General features: G+C 38.0%; 1 protein-coding gene across 2 annotated transcripts in view; it reads left to right on the top strand.

Moving 5' to 3' along the window:
- Positions 1-19,573, top strand: part of LOC110303120 (uncharacterized) — a 28,122-nt gene extending 8,549 nt beyond the window's left edge. The window contains exons 2-4 of one of the 2 annotated variants that reach the window (XM_029482754.2): positions 579-671; positions 13,950-14,044; positions 14,622-19,573. In XM_029482754.2, coding sequence (XP_029338614.1) covers positions 14,681-16,198 — 1,518 coding nt within the window. In that variant the 5' untranslated portion in view covers positions 579-671; positions 13,950-14,044; positions 14,622-14,680 and the 3' untranslated portion in view covers positions 16,199-19,573. Of the gene's footprint in view, positions 1-578; positions 672-13,949; positions 14,045-14,617 lie in introns of both variants that reach the window. The other variant, XM_021174058.2, reaches the window with a different exon arrangement.
- The last annotated feature ends 2,333 nt before the right edge of the window (positions 19,574-21,906 follow it).

Genomic DNA, 21,906 nt, shown 5'->3' with positions numbered 1-21,906 from the left:
GTTCAAACAAAATTCATACATCAGTGCTTATGAATCAAAACATTTATTATTATTCTTATTTGAATGAATATTTGATTGCATGTATATTTGTGTATAGGACATGTTTCTGCCATCCTCCACCCCAGTTTTTTCATTTTTCTGGGTTATTTAAAATAGCCAGATGTTTTGTCTCTCTGTACCTAGCCCATTTTCTATGAGGTCTTTCAGCGTTTTACTCATGTCATTAGTTGAGCTAGTTCCCCTGTAAATTTTCTGGGTGCAATTCTGTTGTTTCATTTGGGCTTGTTTTCGTTTTGCTTTCTTGTTGTTGTTGTTGTTTTGATGACCTCATTTTATTCAGTGTCCTTAAATATGTGTGGTTTTTCTATTCTGTTTACAGTCATTATTTTACGCTGTTGTGCAGCTTAATATGATTTGAAAATAATACTCCATTTAGTAAAGAATGTGAATATAAATCTTGTCTCCAACGAGTTTCAAAACCACCCCTCTTAGCAGAGTTCCTGAACCAGACCTGCTGTCTTTTATCACTGGGCCTGACTTGGCACGTGTGGATGAACTATCTCATTTCCTTTTCACAGGGTACTGCATGACCAGACCAGAATTGAACTTCAAGTTACCGCATGGATTTGAGCCGTGGAATAGCTCAGAAGCCTCACTGTGGAGCCTCCCAGGTCAGTTAGTACATTCTGTCCTAGGGAGGGGAGAGGAGGAGAACTCAGCATGTATTGGTTATGCTGATTGGTCTCTTTACACCAACTTTCACCAAACCTAGCTCAGCAGAGAGCTGGTCTCATGGATAATTACTATGCTATGTACAAAACAGTTTCCTGTGCCTACCCCTATCAGATCTTTAAGGAAGTACTAATGCCAGTACTCCAAGCTATTCAACATAATAGAAAATGAAGGACAATTTCTAAATTCCTTTCACAGAGCCACTGTTACATTGACACCAATAGACCCAATAAAAAAAAGGCAATTATAAACTAATGTGTGGGGCTGTGGGTGTGGGCGAAAGAGGGGAGAGAACCCGTGTCCTGCCAGAGTTCTGGTGCTCTGGGCGGGCAGATGCTTTCCACGTGGCCCTGGGTGGGTGTCTGACTGTGGGAAGCCACAGAATCCCAGCTCAGTGGGTGGTAGACCAGGGGCAGTCCTAGGCACCAGGTTCCCAGCTTTGGGCATTCCATACACCGATGTACACCGAGGAAAAGCTGAGAACACAATAGGGGCCCTGGGGCTGAAGGGAAGAGAGGGCAAGGGGAGAGGGCTCTTGATGGTTCCCACGTGAGTACGGTTCATGACTGCAGCACAGGAAGGTCTTCTGGCAGGAGGTTAGACAAGGCTCATTAGGAGAAAGCCTAACCCATCGTTCAAGCACGGCGCCTTGATGAGCAGAGACAGTCTATGGTTTTAGAGCTTTATTGTAGAAAGGCAGGGAGAGAGAGAGAAGGTAGAAAGAGAGACCAGCCATGGCCACGTGGAGAGAGGGGGGAAGGTAAAGAGAGAAGGAGGGTTAGAGAGTAAGAAAGGTGAGGGCTTAAAGAGAGTGAGGAGGGGGACAAGCAGCCCATCTTATCATCTTATAGGCTGGGCTATCAGGTAACTATTGGGAGGAGCATACCTGGCTATAGTCAGGTAACTGTGAGGGTGGAGTCTAACCTGAATGCCAGAAGCTTAGGACATTGTCTGAGTGACTGATAGTCACAGAATTATGGAGTTGGGGGCTCTGTGATGTCAGGCACCTGTCTCTGGAAACATGGCTTGCTTTTCTGTCCCTTGTAGAGTTCTCTACTGGGTCGCTGGAGCAAGTCCCATTCAACCAAAATAGGCTGCCTATCACAGTCCCACACTAATGTCCCTTATAAAGATAGATGTAAACATTCTTAGTAAAACACTTTACAAACCAAAATGAAGAACACATCAAAGATAATCCAGCATGATCAAGTCAGCTTCACCCCAGAGATTCAGGGCTGGGTCAGCATTGTAAGTCAATAAACATAATTCACATAAACAGACTAAAGGGCAGCAAACACGTGATTATTTTATTAGATGCAGAAAAGGCCTTTGACAAAATGCAAAATCTCTTCGTGGTAAAAGTCCTATAGAGACTAGGAACAACAGTCCTATAGATACAAAGAACTTACAGCAAGTCTATATAGCCACTATCAAACTAAATAGAGAGAAACTCAAAACATTTCTCCAAAATCAGGAACAAGACTTGACTGTCCACTCTCTACACCTATTCAGTATAATACGTGAAGCCTTAGCTAGAGTGCAACTGAAGGAGATCAAGGGGTACAAACAGAAGGAAGTCAAGTAGCTATATTTGCAGATTATATGATCTTATCCACCACCCTACTTTTTGTTTTTTTGTATTGAGGTGTGGGATTTTTTAAGATGTTTTTCCCAACACACATATAGATCTTTTAAGAAATTTTTGTTAGTTAGCTACCTTACCTAAGTGCTTATTGGTTTTTCCTTTTAAATCGTAGTGGATTTTCTTTGTTTGTTGATTGGGTTTGTTGTTACTCTCTTTTACCGTTTTCTCTTTGTTTACTCTGTAGATAGTGCACTTTGTATTATGGAGGAACCAATACAATAACAATGACAGTTTCATTTTTAAATTATTATTTAAGTTTCAAAATTTTAAGGTATTATTCATTGCTTTTAGCTGAACTTTAAGATGACAATTTTTAAATTGAAAATAGTTTTGTTTTTTGGTTGGTTTGTGGGGTTTGTTTTGTTTTTTTTGTTTTTTTTTTTTTTTTAGTTTTTGGTTTGTTTTGGAACCCCTTTAAAGAATTTCCATTTATTGAGAGAAACCTGAAGGATGGTTAGGATGTATTCTAGTGAGATTAAAAACTACAAAGAATGTTTACCTGGTGGACAGGAAGAGGCATATGTTTTTGTTTCTTTTTGTTTCGTCTTATTTCTAATCTCAGAGAAGATACTAAAGTCACCTAAAATTTTAAGGTATTATTCATTGCTTTTAGCTGAACTTTAAGATGACATTTTTTTTTAATTGAAAATAGTTTTGTTTTTTGGTTTGTTTGTTTGTTTGTTTGTTTGTTTGTTTGTTTTCTCACATAATATATCCTTTTACTGTCTCCCCTCCTTGACTCCTCCCAGGTTCTTTCCACCTCCTCTCCCATCCTGATCTGCTCCCTTTCTGTTTCATGAGAAAACAAATAGGCTTCTAAGGCATAATTAAAATAAAATAAGATAAAAACTAACCCATTGGAGTTGGACACTGCAAAGAAATAAATGGAAAAGAACCCAAGAAAAGGGACAGGAATTGGACCCACTCATTCACACACTCAGGAATCCCATAAAACACAAAAGTGGAAGCCATAATATATACATAGACCTGGTACAGACCTATGCATGTCCTGTGCATACTACCTCAGTCTATGAGTACATCTGAGCTTTGATCATGTTGATTTAGAGGACCTTGTTCTCCAGTGTCCTGTATCCTTTGCTGTCCCTTATGCTCTTTCCACCTCTTCCTCCTCAGGGTTCTCTGAATTCTGAGAAGAAGGAGTCATCCCATTTAGAACTGTGTATTCAAGAGCTCTCATTCTCTGTAGGTCTCAATATTTGTTCCCCTCTGCTGCAGGAAGAAACTTCTCTAAAGATGGTTGAGCAGGAGCTGAGCTATGAGTTTAGCAGAATGTTGGTAGGAGTAATTTTATTACCCCTCCCCCCTCTTTAACGTATACTAATTGGTTTTCCCATAGGTCCCTTGATTATCTAGTCTCTAGTTCTTGTTTACCCAAGCAGTATCTGGTATGAAGTTTATCTCATGGAATGAGACTTAAGTCAAATCGGACACTGGTTGCTTACTTCCACAAGCTTTGTGCCACCGTTGCATAGCGTATTTTCCCAGCAAGACACCATTGTAGATCAAAGGCTTTGTGGCTAATTTAGAGTTTACTTTTCTCTTTTGGCAGGGTAGTTAGTGTACAGAATACTTTCCTGAACCAAAGACACTAGAACATAGGGATAAAGTCTCTATAGGTGCCAGTTAAACTTCTCTGTGTTGGAGTAGTTGCCTAGGTGTTATCTTCACCAATAGGGACTTGCATTCAGTTGGTGGAGAGCAACCTATAGTCTTGACAGCAGCATGGGTTGTTTGGGAATTTCCTTGGAACCCCTTTGGCCTAGAAACTCAATTAGATGTAATCCAATCTTAGTTCCTAAAGCTTCATTTTGTCACAAGAGATGGCCAGTTGGGTCTCTATTTTCCTGATTATTTGGCAATTTCATCAAGAACATTTTTATATATGCACCTTTTTTAGAAGCTGTCTTAACTTCATACTACCAAATGGCTGTTCATTTTAGTTGACTCTCCCTGTATTCCATCCCTCATCCCTTTCACCCCTTCCTGTTCCCACTTAATCACCCCATTTCAATCCCTTCCATCCATTCATAAATATCAATTCTGTTTCTCTTACCTTATAAGATCTATCTGTGTCCCTTAATCCCTTACACTCTACCTAACCTCTGGTTCTACAGATTGCAGCTTGGTTATTGATTTAACAGCTAATATCCACATAGAAGTGAAAGCACACCATATTTGTCTTTCTATATCTGGAATATCTTATTCAGGTCTGTCTGTCTTTCTTTCTTTCTTTCTCTCTCTCTCTCTCTCTCTCTCTCTCTCTCTCTCTCTCTCTCTCTCTTTCTTTCTTTCTTATTAATCATTCCATTCATTTACATCTCAAATGATATCCCCCTTCCCAGTTACCTCTCCCAGGGACTAGACTACCAACAAAGGAGTGTACAAGGAGAGATCTATGGCTCCAGATACATATGTAACAGAGGATGGCCTTGTCTGACATCATTAGGAGGAGAAGCCCTTGGTCCTGTAAATTTCATGATGCCTTTTTTTTTTTTAAACTGCTGAGTGATTCTCCAGTGTGTAAGTGTACCACGTTTGCTTCATCCATTCTTCTGTTGAAGGACATCTAGATTGTTTACAATTTTTAGCTACCATGAATAGAGTAGCAATGAACATGGTTGAATAGATGTCTCTGTGAGAGGGTAAAGTATCTTTTGGGTGTGTGACCAAGAGTGGTGTAGCTGATTCTTATGGTGGACAGATTCCCATCTTCCTGTGATCTACAGTGCTGATCTCCATCAGTAATGGTGAAGCGCTTCCCTTGCTCTACATCCTCACCAGCATGAGCTGTCACTTGTGTGATAGCTCAGCCATTGTGACAGATGTGAGATAAAATCTCAAAGTAGTTTTGATTGGCATTTGCCTGAAAACTAAGAATATTGAACAGTTATCTAAATGTTTCTTAGCCATTTGAGTTTCCTCTATTAAGAGTTCTAGTTTAGATCTGTTCCCTGTTTTTCTAATTCAGTTATTTAGTTCCTTGATCTCTAGTCTTTTGAGTTCTTTATGTTTTGGCTGTTAGCCCTCTATCAGATATGTAGTTGGAGAAAGTCTTTTTCCATTCTGTAGGCTGCCACTTTTTCCAAACGACAATGTCCTTTGTCATGCAGAAACTTCTCCCTTTTATGGGATCCCATTATCTGTTGATCTTACAGCCTGTCCAGAAACTTTTCCTGTGTCAGTGTGTTCAAGGCTATTCCCCACTTTCTCTTCTATCAGGTTCATTGTATCTGGTTTTATGTTGAAGTCTTTGATCTAGAGGGTAATAAGTATTGATCTATTTGGATTCTTCTACATGTAGCCATCCAGTTTGATGAACACCATTTGTTGAAGATACTTTCTTCCGATTTGTATTTCTGGCCTCTCTATCAAGAAGCAGGTGTCAATAGATACAGGGATTTCTGTATGAGTCTTCAGTTTGATTCCACTGATCAGTTTCTGTTTACGTGCCAATTAAATGCAGTTTTATTTCCATATCTCTGTAGGGAATCCTGAAATTGGCAATGGTGATACCTCCTGCATTTCTCTTATTATTCAAGATTGTTTTAAATATCCTTGGTTTTTTTTTTGTGTCCATATGAAGCTGAAAATTGTCCCTTCAACATCTGTGAAGAATTGTGTTAGAATTTTGAGGGAAATTTGATATATTCTGTAGATTTATTTTAGTAGCATGGCCATTTTTACTACACTAATCCTGCATAACCTGGAACATAGGAAATCAGCCAATATTCTGATACCTTCTTCAGTTTCTTTGTTGAATGTCTTAAAGTTTTTATCATATACGTTGTTCACTTGCTTGAGTTTTGCAAGATGGTGTATATTACTCTTATGAAGGGTGTTGTTTCTCTGATTTCTTTCTCAGTCTATTTTTCATATGGGAGAGCTACTGCATTTTGTGAGTTAATTTTGTGTTCAGCTACGTGATGAAAGTGTTCATCAGCTATAGAAGTCGCCCAGTAGAATTTTTAAGGTCACTTATGTGTAATATCTTAGCACCTGCAAATAAGGATGCTTAGAGCTCTTTCTTTCCATTTTTTCTTGGTCTTCTTCAGTTGTCTTATTGCCCCAGCTAAGATGTCAAGAACTATATTGAATAGTGTAGAGGATGGACAACATTGTCTTATTCCTGATTTTAGTGGAACTGCTTTCAGTTTCTTTCCATTTAATTTGATGTTGGCCAGATGTTTGCTGTAAACGGTCTTATGTGAAATTATTTTATTTGTATCTTTAATCTCTTCCAGGACTTTATCATGACTGATAGTTTGGATTTTGTCCAAGGCCTTTTCTGCCTCTTTTGCTTTTTATCTTTTATATATGTTGAACCATTTCTGCATCCCTGGGATGAAGCCTACTTGATCAGTATGGGTGAACTTTGATTTTTGGATTTATTTGCAGTTTCCCGTTTATGAGAGAAATTCATCTTTTGGGGGACTTTATTTGGTTTTGTGTGGCAGGATAACTATGGCTCTGTAAAACAAGGGGAACAAAGTTCCTTCTGTTTCAATTTTGTGAAATAATTTGAGGACTATTGACATTAAGCCTTTGAAAGTCTGGTAGAATGCTGTATAAAAATTCTCTGACCCTGGGCTTTTGGTTGTTTTTGTTTTTGTTAGTTTAATTGCTTTTGTTTGGGTTTTGTTTATTTTTTTCATTGGCAGACTTTTAATAACTTTTGATTTCATTATGGGTTATAGATCTGTTTAAGTTGTTTCTCTGATCTTGATTTAACTTTGGAAAGTGGTATATATATTGAGAACATTATTAATTTTCTTTTTATTTTCCAATTTGGTAGTGTACTGGCTTTTAAAATATATTCTTATGATTCTTGGATTTTCTTGGTGTCTGTTATTATGTCCTTACACATTTTATCAATATATTATCTGTTTAATTGATTCTTTATATTGTTTTCTTTCTTCTTTGTTTTTATTTATCGATTTCAGCTCTGAATTTTATTATTTCTTGACATCTACTCCTTTTGGACGTGATTGTTTTTTCTCTTTGTTCTAGAGTTTTCTGGTCTGCTGTTAAGTTACTAGTATAAGATCTCAATTTAGTTTTCTTAAATGTATGTGTTTAGGGTATGAACTTGCCTCTAAGAATCAGCTTCATTATGTTCTATAAGTTTTGGTAAGTTGTGTTCTCATTTTCATTCAATTCTAGAAGATCTTTGACTTTTGTCTTGACCCACATTTTATTAAGTAGTGAGTTGTTCAATTTCCATGAGTTTGTAAATTTCCTGTTTGTTTCTATTGTTGTTGATATCCTGTTAGAATCCATGGTAGTCAGACAGGATACAGGGTGTTATTTTAGTTTTCTATTATCTGCTGAGATTTGCTTTGTGTCAGAATATTTGGCCAATTTTGTAGAAAGTTCTGTGAGGTTCTAAGAAGAAAGGGTGTGTGTGTTTGGTTTAAGCTGTAGTGTTGTTTCCTTTATGAACATGGGTGCCCTTATATTTAGTATAGAGTTGTTAAGAATTGAAATGTTGTCCTCTTAGTGGATTGTTCCTTTGATATGTATGTAGTATCCTTCTTCATTTCTGCTTGTTATGGTTAGAAGTTTATTAAAATAGTTACACTAGATTGTTTCTTAGGTCCATTTGCTTGAAATATCTTTTTCAAACCCTTTTATCCTGAGATAATGTCTATCCTTGATATTAAGGTGTGTTTTCTTAGAAGTTGCAGACAAACGGAGCCTGTTTTCAAATAGTTTCTTACTTAGTCTTAATATATTCATTGGAGAATTGAGACCATTGATGTTGAAAGTTATTAATGAGCAGTAATTGTGGATTCCTGTTTTTTATTATTATTATTATTATTATTATTATTTTCTTGTTGTTGATGATGGTGGTGCTTGTGTGTGTGTATACCTGTGTGAATGTTTTTTTTTTTCTTTTGACTTTGCTGATCTGGAACTATTTATTCCCTGTGTTTTCTTGTGTGTAGTTTGTCTCTTCTTATCAGAGTTTTTCTACTAGCACCTTTTGTAAGGCTGGATTTGTAGATAGATATTGTTTAAATTTAATTTTCTCCACGTATGGTAACTGAAAGTTTTGCTGGGTATATGTTGTGTCTGGCCAGCAGATCACAGCCTGGGTTCTAGCCTGGAAAGGCATTTTGGAAACCTGGAAGAGAAGAGGGGCTAGGCGGCGAGAGAAAGAAGTGTAGCTAAGACAGCATTCTGATCAAAGCTCAATTTTACTTTTTTAGACACTCAGTTATAAAGGAAGGGGGAGGGAACCCGATTTCCCGCCAAGTAACCCGGGGTCCAGTAGCAGGAATGAACACGTGTGTGTCTCCAAGCAGCAAAGCGACAGGGTCCAGCAGTAGGCGTGGCAGGACGAATGAGCAGGAAGCTCCACCCTTGAGCAAGCAGGTTCCATGCTGGGGAAAGGGAGACTACAGGTATAGTAGTCTGTGCTGGCATCTGTGGTCTCTTTGAGTCTGTAACACATTTGCCCAGGCCTTTATGGCTTTTATGGTCTCAATGGAAAAGTCAGGTGTAATTCTAATAGTTCTGCCTTTATATGCTACTTCATTGTTTCCTTAGCTGTTTTTAATATTCTTTCTTTGTTCAGTATGTGTATTGTTTTGATTATTATGTCCTGAGGGCACTTCTTTTCTGATCCAGTTCTTCTTCTTGTACTTTGATCAGCATATCCTTTCTTAGGTTAGGGAAATACTTTCTATAATTCAGTTGAAAATATTTTCTGTGCCTTTGACCTGTGATTCTTCTTCCTCTATTCCAGTTATTCTTAAATGTGTTCATAGTACCCCAAAATTGTCTAGATGTTTTGTTTCTGAAGTTTTTGTTGATGTTGTTGTATTGTTTTGTTTTTTTGTTTTTTGTTTTTTGCTTTTTTTAGATTTAACACTTTATTTGACAAGCATATCCATTCCTTCTGTCATTTATTCAATGCCTGAAATTTTCTCTTCAATCTTTTACATTCTGTCAATGATGCTTGACTCTGAGATTACTGTTCAAGAGCCTAAATTTGTCATTTCCAGAGTTTCCTCAGTTTTGATTTCTTCTATTGATTCTGTTTCCACTTTCAAGTTTTAAATAGTTTTATCTCCATCTACTTTTTTGTATATGTGTGTGTTTTCGTGGATTTTAAAAAATAGATTTGTAAATATATACTTTAAAGACATCTGCTATATTCACAAAGACCATTTTAAGGTTGTTTTCTTGTTCTTCAGCTATGTTGAAATACTCAGAACCTGCCTGAGTAAGCTTGCTGGGCTGTAGTGGAGACATATTGCCCTGATTGTTATTGATTGTGTGTTTACTCTTTCCTGTAGACATATGGTATCTGGTATTTTGAAAGATTGTTATTCTAATTGCTGATATCTGTTCTTGTCTTTCTTGGGCAGGTGTTTTGTTTCTTGGTTTCAGTTTGCCTTTCAGGGTTGTAGGAGAGTATGTTGACTGTGTGTTGCCTGGAAGGAAATTCTGCTGGGATCCTGATGGTTGTGGCCATCTGGGATTTTGGGAAAATGTGTTTCTAGGTATTGGGAACTGAAACTTAGGAATGGGGATGGGTTTGGAGGAGAAGGAGGGGTCCACAGAATGGTGAAAAGCAGGGTATCACACCAGGATTGGCTTAGTCCTCTGGGAATGTGGGCAGGGATTAAGAAGAGGCCACATCAAAAGGACTACTATAGAGCCAGGGATAAACCTGTTGGATTGGACCTGGAAGAATCTGGAAAGAACTGAAGATAGACATTTAACCTACTTGCTTTCCTGGTGCGTGGCCTGTGGGTTTCCAGGTAGAGCCTGCTGGAGTTGAGGGCTGGGGTAAAGCAGTGAGTAGGAGGAGAAGGTGTGTGTGATCCACTGGAAATAGGAGCATGGGTACAGAGTAGCAGCAGCTGGTGGTCTGCTGAAAAGCTTAGGACAAGACTCAGGGTTTGGATTTGGAGGATTTGAGGAACAAGTTAAGATCTGCAGTTAGTCTACCTGCTCCTCTGCCCAAAGATAACAGTTTTCAAAAAAAATTACAGATGATACATTATTTAATATAAATTAAATACTTGATGGTAATCATGATTAGGATACAAATATGAAAACAGCCGAAAAGAGCTTGTTTTTGTTTGTTGTTGTTGTTGTTGTTGTTTGTTTGTTTGTTTTTGGTTTTTTGTTGTTGTTTTTGGAGACAGGGTTTCTCTGTATAGCCCTGGCTATCCTGGAACTCACTCTGTAGACCAGGCTGGCTTTGAACTCAGAAATCCACCTGCCTCTGCCTCCCAATTGCTGGGATTAAATGTGTACACCACTACTGCCTGGCTAAGAGCTTGTTTTTAAATTTCTTTTTATTCTTGAGAACTTGAGAACTTCATATGTATCATATTCAATGACCTGCTGCATTTTCTCCTTCAGGTCTCCTTATTATCCCACAACAATTCTTCCCCCACCAAATTCATATTATATTTTTCTTTCTTTCTTCCTTTTTAAAAAAAAATTTTTTTTTGATAACCCACTAGGTCCAATTAGTGCTTCATATGTAAGCATGGGTGTGGGGCCATCCATTTCAGCACCCTCAAAAAAGAATGATGCCTTCTCTTCAGCAACTATCTACTGTCAGTAGCTTCTTAGGAAGGGGTGGTGCCTGCAGCCCATCTATCTCGTGGATGCTTGTTTTTCCCTTGCTTGTTTCATGCAAGTGAACACAGCTGCTGTGAGTTCAAGAGTGGAATGGCCATACCCTATTTAAACGAGCATCAGCACTCTCCTATCCATCCTATGACTTTTATGTTCTTTCTGCTTCCTTTTCTGAGGTGTCCTTTGAGCCTTGGTGGTGCTGTTGTTAATACAGATTTACTGTTTGCTGGTGAACACTCAGTCTTGTTCTCAGCCCCGTGACCAGTTATCTGTACCTCTGCTGTCGGCTGTCTACTGAGAAAGAAGCTTCTCTGGTCCAAGTTGAGAGCATCCCAGCCCTGTGGCCTAAACAGTAATATTTAGAAGGCAGTTTGACTATGTGACCAGTTAGTCCAATAACAACAGCAGCTTCTACCTAAGGGCACTTGTCCTCTCCAGCCGTGGGCTTTTGACCAGTGTTATAGTACCAGGGATTAAACAGCTTCATTGCAGTTATTGGTGCATTTGTCTTGTGGAATTTCTACAAGAGTGAGATGGGAACATCTGAGTTTTCAGGATATGGTGGCAGATCGGAAAGAAGGTTTCTCCATGGTGTTAGGGGGTTGGGAAAACACAAACCAGGAAAAAGGGTAGATTATATTCAAGAGAGAGAAACTGAAGTGTGCTGAGGAAAATGTATCCGAACAGTTATAAAGGAGAGAGGCAAAGCACAAAGGAAGTAAGAAACAGTTCATAACCTGAGTCCCCAAAGCTCAAACTGTAAGGTAAACCCTACTATTGGCTAAGTACAAAGAGCTCTTTTGCCAACAGAATAGCACTTCGAACAAAGGATGGCACAGCTATATCTAAGAGGAATAGCAAAAGTCATAAAGCCACTCCAGCTGCTTGATAAAGATCCAGCAACGCAGAACTGAATGATGTAATTGCCATCATTCAGTCTTCCACTTTTGGTCTTGCACCATTCAGCTCAGTTTTGCTGGATCTTTGTGCTTTCACTGTTAACTTTCACTGTTACCATTGGATATGGCTGTGCCAACAGGACATACCTCTGTTCTTTAAACTATCAAATACAGTGTTTGGTCTGTCTGATAATGACTCTGCTTGCCAGGCTAGGCTTCGGGAAGAAAAGTGATTGCATTTGCCCAATACCTTGATGTGCCTTCTAGTCTTAGGTTCTGAAAAATAAGATGCAGTCACAAATAAAGACCAAGGACACATTGACATTGTGAGAGATGGCCAAGTGAGGAAGTTATGGAAACGGCAGGTTCAGATGCCAGATCACTGAGAATCTCAAGCAACAGGGAACTTGTGATATGAAAGATTTATTGGGTTCATTCTGTGTATGAAGTGAACCCCAGAGATTGCTTGTAGTTTACAGAATAGGAAACTGAGCACATTATGAGCTGTTTGTTTGGCCTCCACACCCTCCTTCCAGCAATGTATGCTTGAACTGTGTAATTAAGTATGTCCTGATTATATATGATCTAACAGATCTAGATTTTCAGTCATCTTTTTCTAGTGAGATTAACTGTTGGCTGGTTCTGAAATCATCATGACCACCCATGTCTCAGTTTCCTCTGGGGTCGCCCATAACACAATACTCTTTGGCTTAGACTTCCCTTATTGCACATACAAAAAGGGGCTTTTGGAAATAATCTTGCTTGTTCCATAAACTAGAATATATTGATGTCTGAAGTGGCTTTTATGCAAGCAGTGAGATTTCCTAGCTGGATACAGCCCTGTTGCTTACAAAATATTGACCATCTTAGCTCTTGGCTAATTTATAGCACTGAGGGTGAGCTGAGAATAAAGAAAAGCACTAAACTTAACTTTCGTCCTAAATAACCCAATAGTTGAGGACACAGATGCTTCTCTGATTATTTGTTTACTTTCCTTCTCTTAACAAAGACTGGGTTTCTCTGTATAGCCCTGGTTGTTCTGGAACTCACTCTGTAGACCAGGCTGGCCTCGAACTCAGAAATCCACCTGCCTCTGCTTTCCAAGAGCTGGGATGAAAGGTATGTGCCACCATTGCCCAGCTAACATATTTTTACTATATTGTTAGTGTTGTTACTCTAGAAATAAATATAGCTATTTTAAAATAGCCCTAAAGAAGTTGATTCAAGTGAAAAAAAATTACAGTTTTAGGAAGCCCGTGTAAATCCAGAAAATGAAAGCTATGCACAAAACGTAAGATAGACCTAATGAAGAATTTTAAGAAAACTGCTTTATTTTTTTCAGGCAGAAATTTTCATAAGTAAATATTTAGCTGTGCCTCAGAACAAAGTAAATAAATTGAATTATACATGTATAGCAATCCCCTCCCTAATCTTTATTCTTGCTTATAAGAGAGAATTCAGCTATGCTTGCATCCTTAAAAAACAAGACAAAACAGCTGGTGGAGACAGCCATTAGTTCACATGCCAAAGAGGTTTAGTGTAGGATAGCACTATGAGTACAGATAATATATTAAAGAAATGGGACAAAGGACAACTAATAGGTCAAAATTAATGTGTGGAAATCTACAGCTGAGAAGGAGATGGATACTTTCTTTACCCTACTCTTTAAACCAAACATAGCAAAAGCTCAAAGAAAACTGTTTACATTTTGTTTATACATATATATATGTGTGTGTGTGTATATATATATGTATATGTGTATATATATATGTATGTGTATATATATGTATGTATATATACACAGAGATATGCATATATGTGTATATATGTATGTATTTATTCACGTCTATATATGTATATTTATATATATATACATGTTTTAAAATATTCACTTGTGATATATTAACTTATATATCATAAGTGAATGTTTTAAAACTTATGCCTTAAAGATACAAAGACACTACTTATATATTTAAATTATCTAAAAATATGTTGTGTAACTCATAGACATTCTTGTTTGTTTCTTTGTTTGTTTTTTAATATCATTTTAGATGTCCATAATGTAAGTGTCCTGGGAAATCAAGAGACACACATGTGGCAAGCTGAAGTCACTGGTGGCATTACATCCTATGAACAGATGGTTGAAGTAAGTAAAATTTTATCTATGCTACATCACATTTAAGGTCTGAACATTAAAGAGTGTTCTACATACTCAGGGACTTAATCCACAGCATGGTACACAAACTCTCCACAATGAGCCTGATAAGATGCAGGCTGGAGACGAACCTGATTATTTTAATCTAACTGAGACTTGTGGAGTGTCTTAGTCTCCATTGTCAAAAGCAAACTTTGCTGTGCATTCTTACTATTTGGGGCCATTGACACCCTTCCATTAAAAGCTAATTTTATTGATACATAAGAAGTTACAGATATGGAAGACCTCTGATTATGAAAATATCCTTTGGATAATGTAGTATTTACTGCCCAAAGCATGGCTTAAGTAGGAAAGGAAAGTTTTGAGTCCAGTGTCTATGGGAAAACATTTTGTAGCAAAACTAAACTCAGTAAAGATTATAAAACATACAAAGAGCAATATTTCATATGTAGGGATTGTGAGAAAATTTTCATTAAGAAATCAGACCTTTAAAAGCAGATACTGTTGGTATTGGTGAATAGTCTCATGCGTTATAAAGAATGTAACAAAATCTTCTATCTCAAGGCAGAACTACAGATTCAAGAGAAAATTCATCGTGGGGCAAATATACATGAATATAAAGAATGTATGGAAACAATTTATCCGAATCCACAGCACACCAGGAATCAGACATCTCAGTCATATGAGAACCCCTATGGATGGGAGGAATTTAGAAAAGCTTTCTATTATCAATCAACCCTCACTCAATATCAAAGATTTCATATAGGCGAAAAACTCTATGACTCTCCACAGTGCTGGGAAATTTTCCCCTGGAAGTCCCAGCTCAGTGTACACGAGACATTTCATGCAGGTGAGAGACGCTATGAGTGTGAAGAATGCAGGAAGTCTTTTCATCGGAAGGCAAACCTTATTCGACATCAGAGAAGAACACATAGCAGAGAGAAGCCATATGAATGTATAGAATGTGGGAAAACTTTCTACTGTAAGTCAGATGTCACTCGACATCAGAGAAGAACTCACAGTAGAGAAAAACCCTACGAATGTGTAGAATGCAGTAAGACTTTCTACTGTAAGTCATACCTCATTCGACATCAGAGTAGAACTCACAGTAGAGAGAAGCCCTATGAGTGTACAGAATGTACTAAAACTTTTTACTGTAAGTCAGATCTTACTCGTCATCAAACAACTCACAGTGGGGAAAAACCTTTTGAATGTAATGAATGCTCTAAAACATTCTACTATAAATCAGACCTCGCTAATCATCAGAAAACGCATACAGATGATAATCCCTATGAATGTAAAGAATGTAGAAAAACTTTCTGCTCCAAGTCAAGCCTCAATCAGCATCATAGGATTCATACAGGTGAGAAGCCCTATGAATGTAATGAATGTAAGAAAAGTTTCAATTCTAAGTCAAATCTCACTGAGCATCAGAGAAGAACTCATACCAGAGAGAAACCCTATGAATGTAACGAATGTTGGAAATCCTTCTACTGTAGGTCAGAACTTACGAATCATCAGAGGACTCATACAGTGGAGAGGTACTATGAATGTAAAGAGTGTAGAAAAAATTTCTACTGTAAGTCAAACCTCAATCAACATCAAAGAACTCACACCGGAGAGAAACCGTATGAATGTAAAGACTGCAACAAAGCTTTCTATTGTAAGTCAAACCTCAATCAACATCAAAGAACTCATACAGGTGAAAAACCTTTTGCATGTAAAGACTGTAGTAAAGCTTTCTATTGTAAGTCAAGCCTTGTTAAACATCAAAAAATCCATTCAGGTGAGAAGCCATATGAATGTGAAGAATGTAGGAAAACTTTCTTCCAAAAGTCAGACCTCACTCGACATCAGAGGACACATACAGGTGAAAAGCCCTATGAGTGTAAAGACTGTAGCAAAACTTTCTATTGTAAGTCAAACCTCAATCAACATCGGAGAACTCACACGCATGAAAAACCTTATGAATGTAAAGAATGTAGGGAAACATTCTATTCTAAGTCAGAGCTTACAGAACATCAAAGAACTCATACAGATGAAAAACCATATGTGATGTTTAATATTGATTGTCAACTCGACAAGATCTGGAATCATCTGGGAGACAGGCCTGTAGGCATGCCTGTAAAAGATTATCTAGATTAAGTTAGCCTTTGGAGATGTATGTGATTATCATTATTTGATTAATTGAAATAGGAAGACCTATCATAAATATGTGTGGCACCAGTCCCTGAGTTGGGATTATGTACTGCAGGAAAAGGGATGGCACCATTCTGTAGACTGGAGTTCTAGACTACATGAAAAGAAGGAAGGTAGAGTATGCATGACCATTTGCTGTTTTCTGCTTCCTGTCTGGATGCCACTTGTCAAAATGCCTCAAGCTCCTGCCACAAGAAGTTCTCTACCAATATACGATTAGGATTGTACATCATGTGTGAAATACTGTGAGCGACACAAAAAGTAACTAATACAGGAAATTGGTTCTGAGAAGTGAGGCCACTGCTCTGATAAACTTGACTATGTGACTCTTAGGCCACTAGAAATGGCTTTCATGAGGAATGTAGAAGATTTGGAACTTTGGGCTAATAAAATCTTTGAATGCTATGCTACAGAGCTTAATGGGCCATTGTGTAGAAGTTTATAAGTACAGACTGTGGAGGCCTGGCTCACAAAGCTTCAGAGGGGAACAAGCATTGTCAAGAACTGGGCTAGAGACAATTTGTGTGACCTTTTGCTAAGGATCTGGCTTCATTCTACCTGTGATCTGAGAACTTGAATAACAATTTAAAGGAAAAGTACTCATTTGTTGGGTGAAGAAAATTACCAAAAAGGTATATATTCAGGCTTGTGGCACAGCTCCTGGTAACTTCTCTTATAAAAGTTTACAATGAAAAAGTTCCATTGTGCTGAAGATAAATACAAAAATGATTAAAACTTGGAGTCTATCAAGGATTAGAAAGCTAAAGCAAGGCAAAAGCTACAGGCAAGGCAGGTATGGAAGAAGAGGCTTTGTTAAAAGAGAAACCACCACCCTGCTTTGTGCCCTGTGCCCAGAACAATAGGAAATTTGTCTGGATAGTCCCACTGTCTCTATCTAAGGTTTCAACTTGTAAAAAATTTGGACTTATTTGAAAGAAGAGAACCTGGACTGAGAATATAGCTGAAGGGATTCCCTGCTCCCTGAAGACAACTCCCTAGGGGAAGTGTTTCTGTAGGGTCAGCACACTGTGGGTGATAGTTTTGTTCCAAGAAGATATATTTCTAACTAGCAACAGCTCTTGGAAGCTTTGTGGACATGATACTAGTTTCATACTAGTTTCAAAGATGCAACATTGAAGGGGTCAAGTAGATTTGCTCCAAAGTGTCAGAATGCAGCTGAGACTAGACATTGTATGTCTAATCTAGAGTCTCTACCGAAGGCTCTGAATGCCCAGTGCATGGACCTGTGAAGGTAAACTATAATTTGCCATGGAGACTCCAGTATATAAGTGATGCCAGGAGCATGGGGTTATCCACCAAGGAAAGCTACAGGCATGGAGTGGGACCAGTTGCGCAGCAGAGATGGAAGGGTGAAGCTTCTCAAATACTTTAAATTCCAGGGGATTCTATTACAAGTCTCAGATGCAGTGGACATGCTCCAGTAAGATACGTTGTTTTCCCTGCTGGGTTTCCACCCTAGTTTTTTTCTTTTGGGAATGGGAATGTTTATGCTTTCATGTATTGGAACCATGTAACTTGCTTTTAGATATTAAAGGGCCTCACAGAGTATTTCAGATGAAACTTGGACTTTGGATATTAAAACATTGTTGGAATTCTTGAAGACTAGAGATTTTTTTTGTATTGTATATGACCCACTTTACATTATGAAATGGCCATCAGCTTATGGGGACAAGAGAGGAAAAGTTATGGCTCAACAGTGATAATCATGTCATGTTGACAAGGAGTACAGTTATGGTGGCTAATGTCAGCTTGACTGGATCTGGAATCACCTGGTAGATGGACATCTGAGAATATCTGGGGGAAATTGTCTTAAGTTAATTGGCATGGAAAGACTGACTTTAAATGTAGTACTCCATGGGCTGACGTTTTAGACTACATGTAAAGAAGAAAGATGACTAAGAATGAACATTCATTGTTCTCTGTTCTTGACTGTGGATGCCTCTGGACCAGCTGCCTCAAGCTCCTGCCACTGTAACTTCCCTGTTCAGATGTATTCTACCTTTGAACTGTGAGCCAAAATAAATCCATCATTAATTTGCTGTGTCAGGATATTTTATAAAAGTCACAAAAAAGTAAATAGCATATCCTCCGAATGTTTAAACATGTAGGAATGGGGTTAGAGAGCTGGCTCAACCAATCGGAGCATTGACTACTCTTCAAGAGGACCTCATTTGGATTCCCAGTTTCATCATGGCTCACAACTGTAAATCTAATTCCAAAAGTTTCCATGTGAAGTGCACCTGTGAAGTGCACAGACATATATGTTGGCCAAACATTTGCACATATAAAATACTTTTAAAAGCATTTTGGAAACTTTCTCATACAAGTCAAAACCTCACTTAACATTCCAGAAGTCACATACATGAAAAATCATATTAAAGAATGTAGAGATTTTTGTTTTTTACCAAAATTCATATTTCACTAAGCATCAGAGAATTTGTAGATGGAAAACAAAATAACTTTACTGTAGGTACTCAGTCTTTACTTGACATCAGAGAACATGGATGGGTCAGAAACTTGAATGTAAAGCAAGCACAGAAGTGAGTATGGTGTTGCTGGGAGATGTCAACCCTACCCATTGCTCCAGAAGGCCTGTATGCCCTGGAGGCTTTAATCTCCTTACCTTGTTGAACACAGCATGACTAGAATGCTTCAACTAGTTCCATTTCCCTAATGAGCACATTTTACCTGGAAATCTACATCCCTACCTGGCAGTTTGCTAAGCATAGTATTTATGATTGGATCCATTCTTTGTTACCCAAGTGACAGTTGCACATCTTGGAGAACCAAGCCTGTTCATTGCCTATTTGAGGGCTTCCAGGAGGCTCTAGCCCCAGTGAACACATTGTACCTGGGAGACTTCAACCTTTCTCATTACCTGGGTATGTAGTTTGTATCCCATCTGAAGCCTCCAAACCATCATCCAAGTGAGGGCTATATGCCCAGGAGATTTCACATCTTTAATTACAGTTCACACTGGAAGACTACAACTCAGCCTGTGATCCTGGTAAGCATAGGTTGCCCGGGAGGGTCTATCCCTTGGCTCATTTCTTAGGCAGAGGCGTTATGTCTAGGAAGCTCCAGCCCTGCTAGTCACCTCAACACAGCTTTTTCTGAAGGCACTAGCTTTACTAGTTACACTGATGAACATAGCATACTCAGGAGCATCCAAACCAACCTGTCTTGGTGAGGATTGAGTGGCTAGTAGTCTCTGCCTTCATTAGTCACTGGTGAATGAAGCATGAACATGATCCTTGAGTCCTGTTACCTCAATGAAAACAACAGAATGCCTATGAATAGTGTAAACACTCAGAATGGGGGGAGGGGGGGCAGGGGTGTGACATAAAGACAAATTGTAACCAATGACCTAAGTCTAGATATAGAAGTTCCAATATAAAAACACAATTTCTATGAAAAGACAAATCCCTAAGAATTATGAATTTTCCAGTAATGATACACAATGAAAGTAAATAAAGGACTTTATGTTCAAATAATTCAGATACTTTTGAAAAGTATAAGCCCAAGAGAAATCTTAAGTGATTCAATTTTATACTATATGTAAAAAGGAATTTAATAAAGAGATCGAAGAGATACTAGCTGAAATACTGAAAATTAAAAATATAAAATCTTTCGAGAGCCTCAACACTAAAACATCACAGGGAAGACAGACTGTCTCAAAGACAAAATGAGGAAATTAAAGATAATTGGATGACTCTAAGGAAACAGTGTCTTTCAGATACAACAGGACTGATGCAAATATGAATTCAGAGAGACTTTGACAGCACACACAAGAGTTACTTGCACAGGTTCAAGTCAGATGGAGTCCCAACACTGAGAAGGGTAAATGTGCACAGTAACCAAGAAGCTGTTTGTAGCCCATACCAACTGGGGAAGGGGATGTCCGTTTTTTCCAATGGAGTGACACTCCAGGGTAGGTCCCATGCCCAGGAGTATCTGGCTGACACAAAACAAACTCAATGGTATTTTGTGGACTTTTATGTTTTTGTTTTGCTTTTTGGGGGGATTTTTTTTCTTATTGGCCTTTTGCTTGTTTTTATTTGGGGGTGTGTGGGGGGGTGAATCAAATAGATATGTGTACTCTAGAGCATAATTCACCAGCACTGAAAATTCAAAACAGCTTATGACCATCAATAGTAGTTGAATGAATTAATTTCAGCTGTTATATATACTCAATGAAGTATTTAGGCACAAAATTAAAGAATTTACAGTATAAGTGGACTAACAAATATCACACTACTAAGACAGGCACAGAATGAGTCTGCGATTCCATGCATACAGCTAATTCAAATAAACATGTTCAAACTGTAATTTTGATTATCATGAGTTGAAAGTAGGTATAGAGGCCCTATCAGTGATGATAATTTCAGTTGTTTTGAGACAGGCTAACATTGTAGTATTTAACCTAGGCTGGCACTGAACTCACAATTCTGCCTATGCCTTCCACGTGCGAGATTATAACTATACCTACTGATAACATTTAAAATAAATAGAATGCAGATTTTTAAACACTGTAATTGTATATCCATGCCATCAAAATGCTACAATAATAAATATTATATGTATAACTAAAAGCCCCACAAATTATCAAAGTTTAATTAGTAATTATGCATTTACTATGTGTACAGCATGTTTTCACAACATGCCTTCTGAAGGCCACATGTTACCCCTAGCATAAGCAGGAAGCCATTTCTGTTCAGTAAATCTTATTTAACGTCTAGACCCCTACCATACTCCACACCATGGCTTTAAAACCAACTTCAGGAGACCTAAAACACATTAAAAACAGTAAATATTTTCTTCCCTCTGATTTTTTGAGTCTGGTGTCAAATTTGGCTTTAAACATGGATCCTCCTGCCTAAGTCTCCCAAGTGATGGGATTATTGGTGTAAATAATGACAATACATCCTTTTGATTTTGTATTCTCCCCCCCCCCTTTTTTTCCAAAACAGGATGTCTCTATAGGTAGCCATGGCTGTCCTAGAAATTCTATGTAACCCAGGTTGGCCACAAACTCACAGTGATCCTCCTACTTCTGTCTCCTAAGTGCTATGATTAAAGATGTTCACCAGTTTGCCTAGCTATCTAGTATCTTCTCAACAAAGGCAGAATTTTACTCTCAAAATAAAGGATGAACATGTAGGCATATTTTTTAATCCTTAAAGCCTTTCTCTGAGAAATTATTTTTCTGATTGCATAATTCTCATATATATTCCATTTCAAGTAAGATGCAGTGTTTGTAAACACATACATTATATGAAATATGCTTAGTATAAGATGCAGAACTCTACAACCTTAAAGGGAAATGTTAAGTCCTTGGGCCTTTTTATTGTCTGAATAATTGCTCAAAACACTGGGCAGAAAAGTACCCAGGGAAACAATGGTCATTTTTGACTATTTGTCCATTGTTTCTTCATCTTCTAAGCACATATATGTTCTTGAAACTCTATTGCTCATAAGTTCTAAGTAAAATATCCTCTCCATTCTGAATTTTGCAGTTGTCAGGAGAGTGAAAAATATCAATGTTATTTATTATGTGTCTTCTTTATACTCATAAGTCACTTCTGTCTTCATGACAAAAATATAATCTGTAAGAGACCTGAATTTCTGTTCAA

The sequence above is a fragment of the Mus caroli genome, unplaced genomic scaffold (genome assembly GCF_978045245.1).
Source record: "Mus caroli unplaced genomic scaffold, Mus_caroli_1 scaffold_9, whole genome shotgun sequence".
NCBI lineage: Eukaryota > Metazoa > Chordata > Mammalia > Rodentia > Muridae > Mus > Mus caroli.
This window is presented reverse-complemented; position numbering and strand designations above follow the sequence as displayed.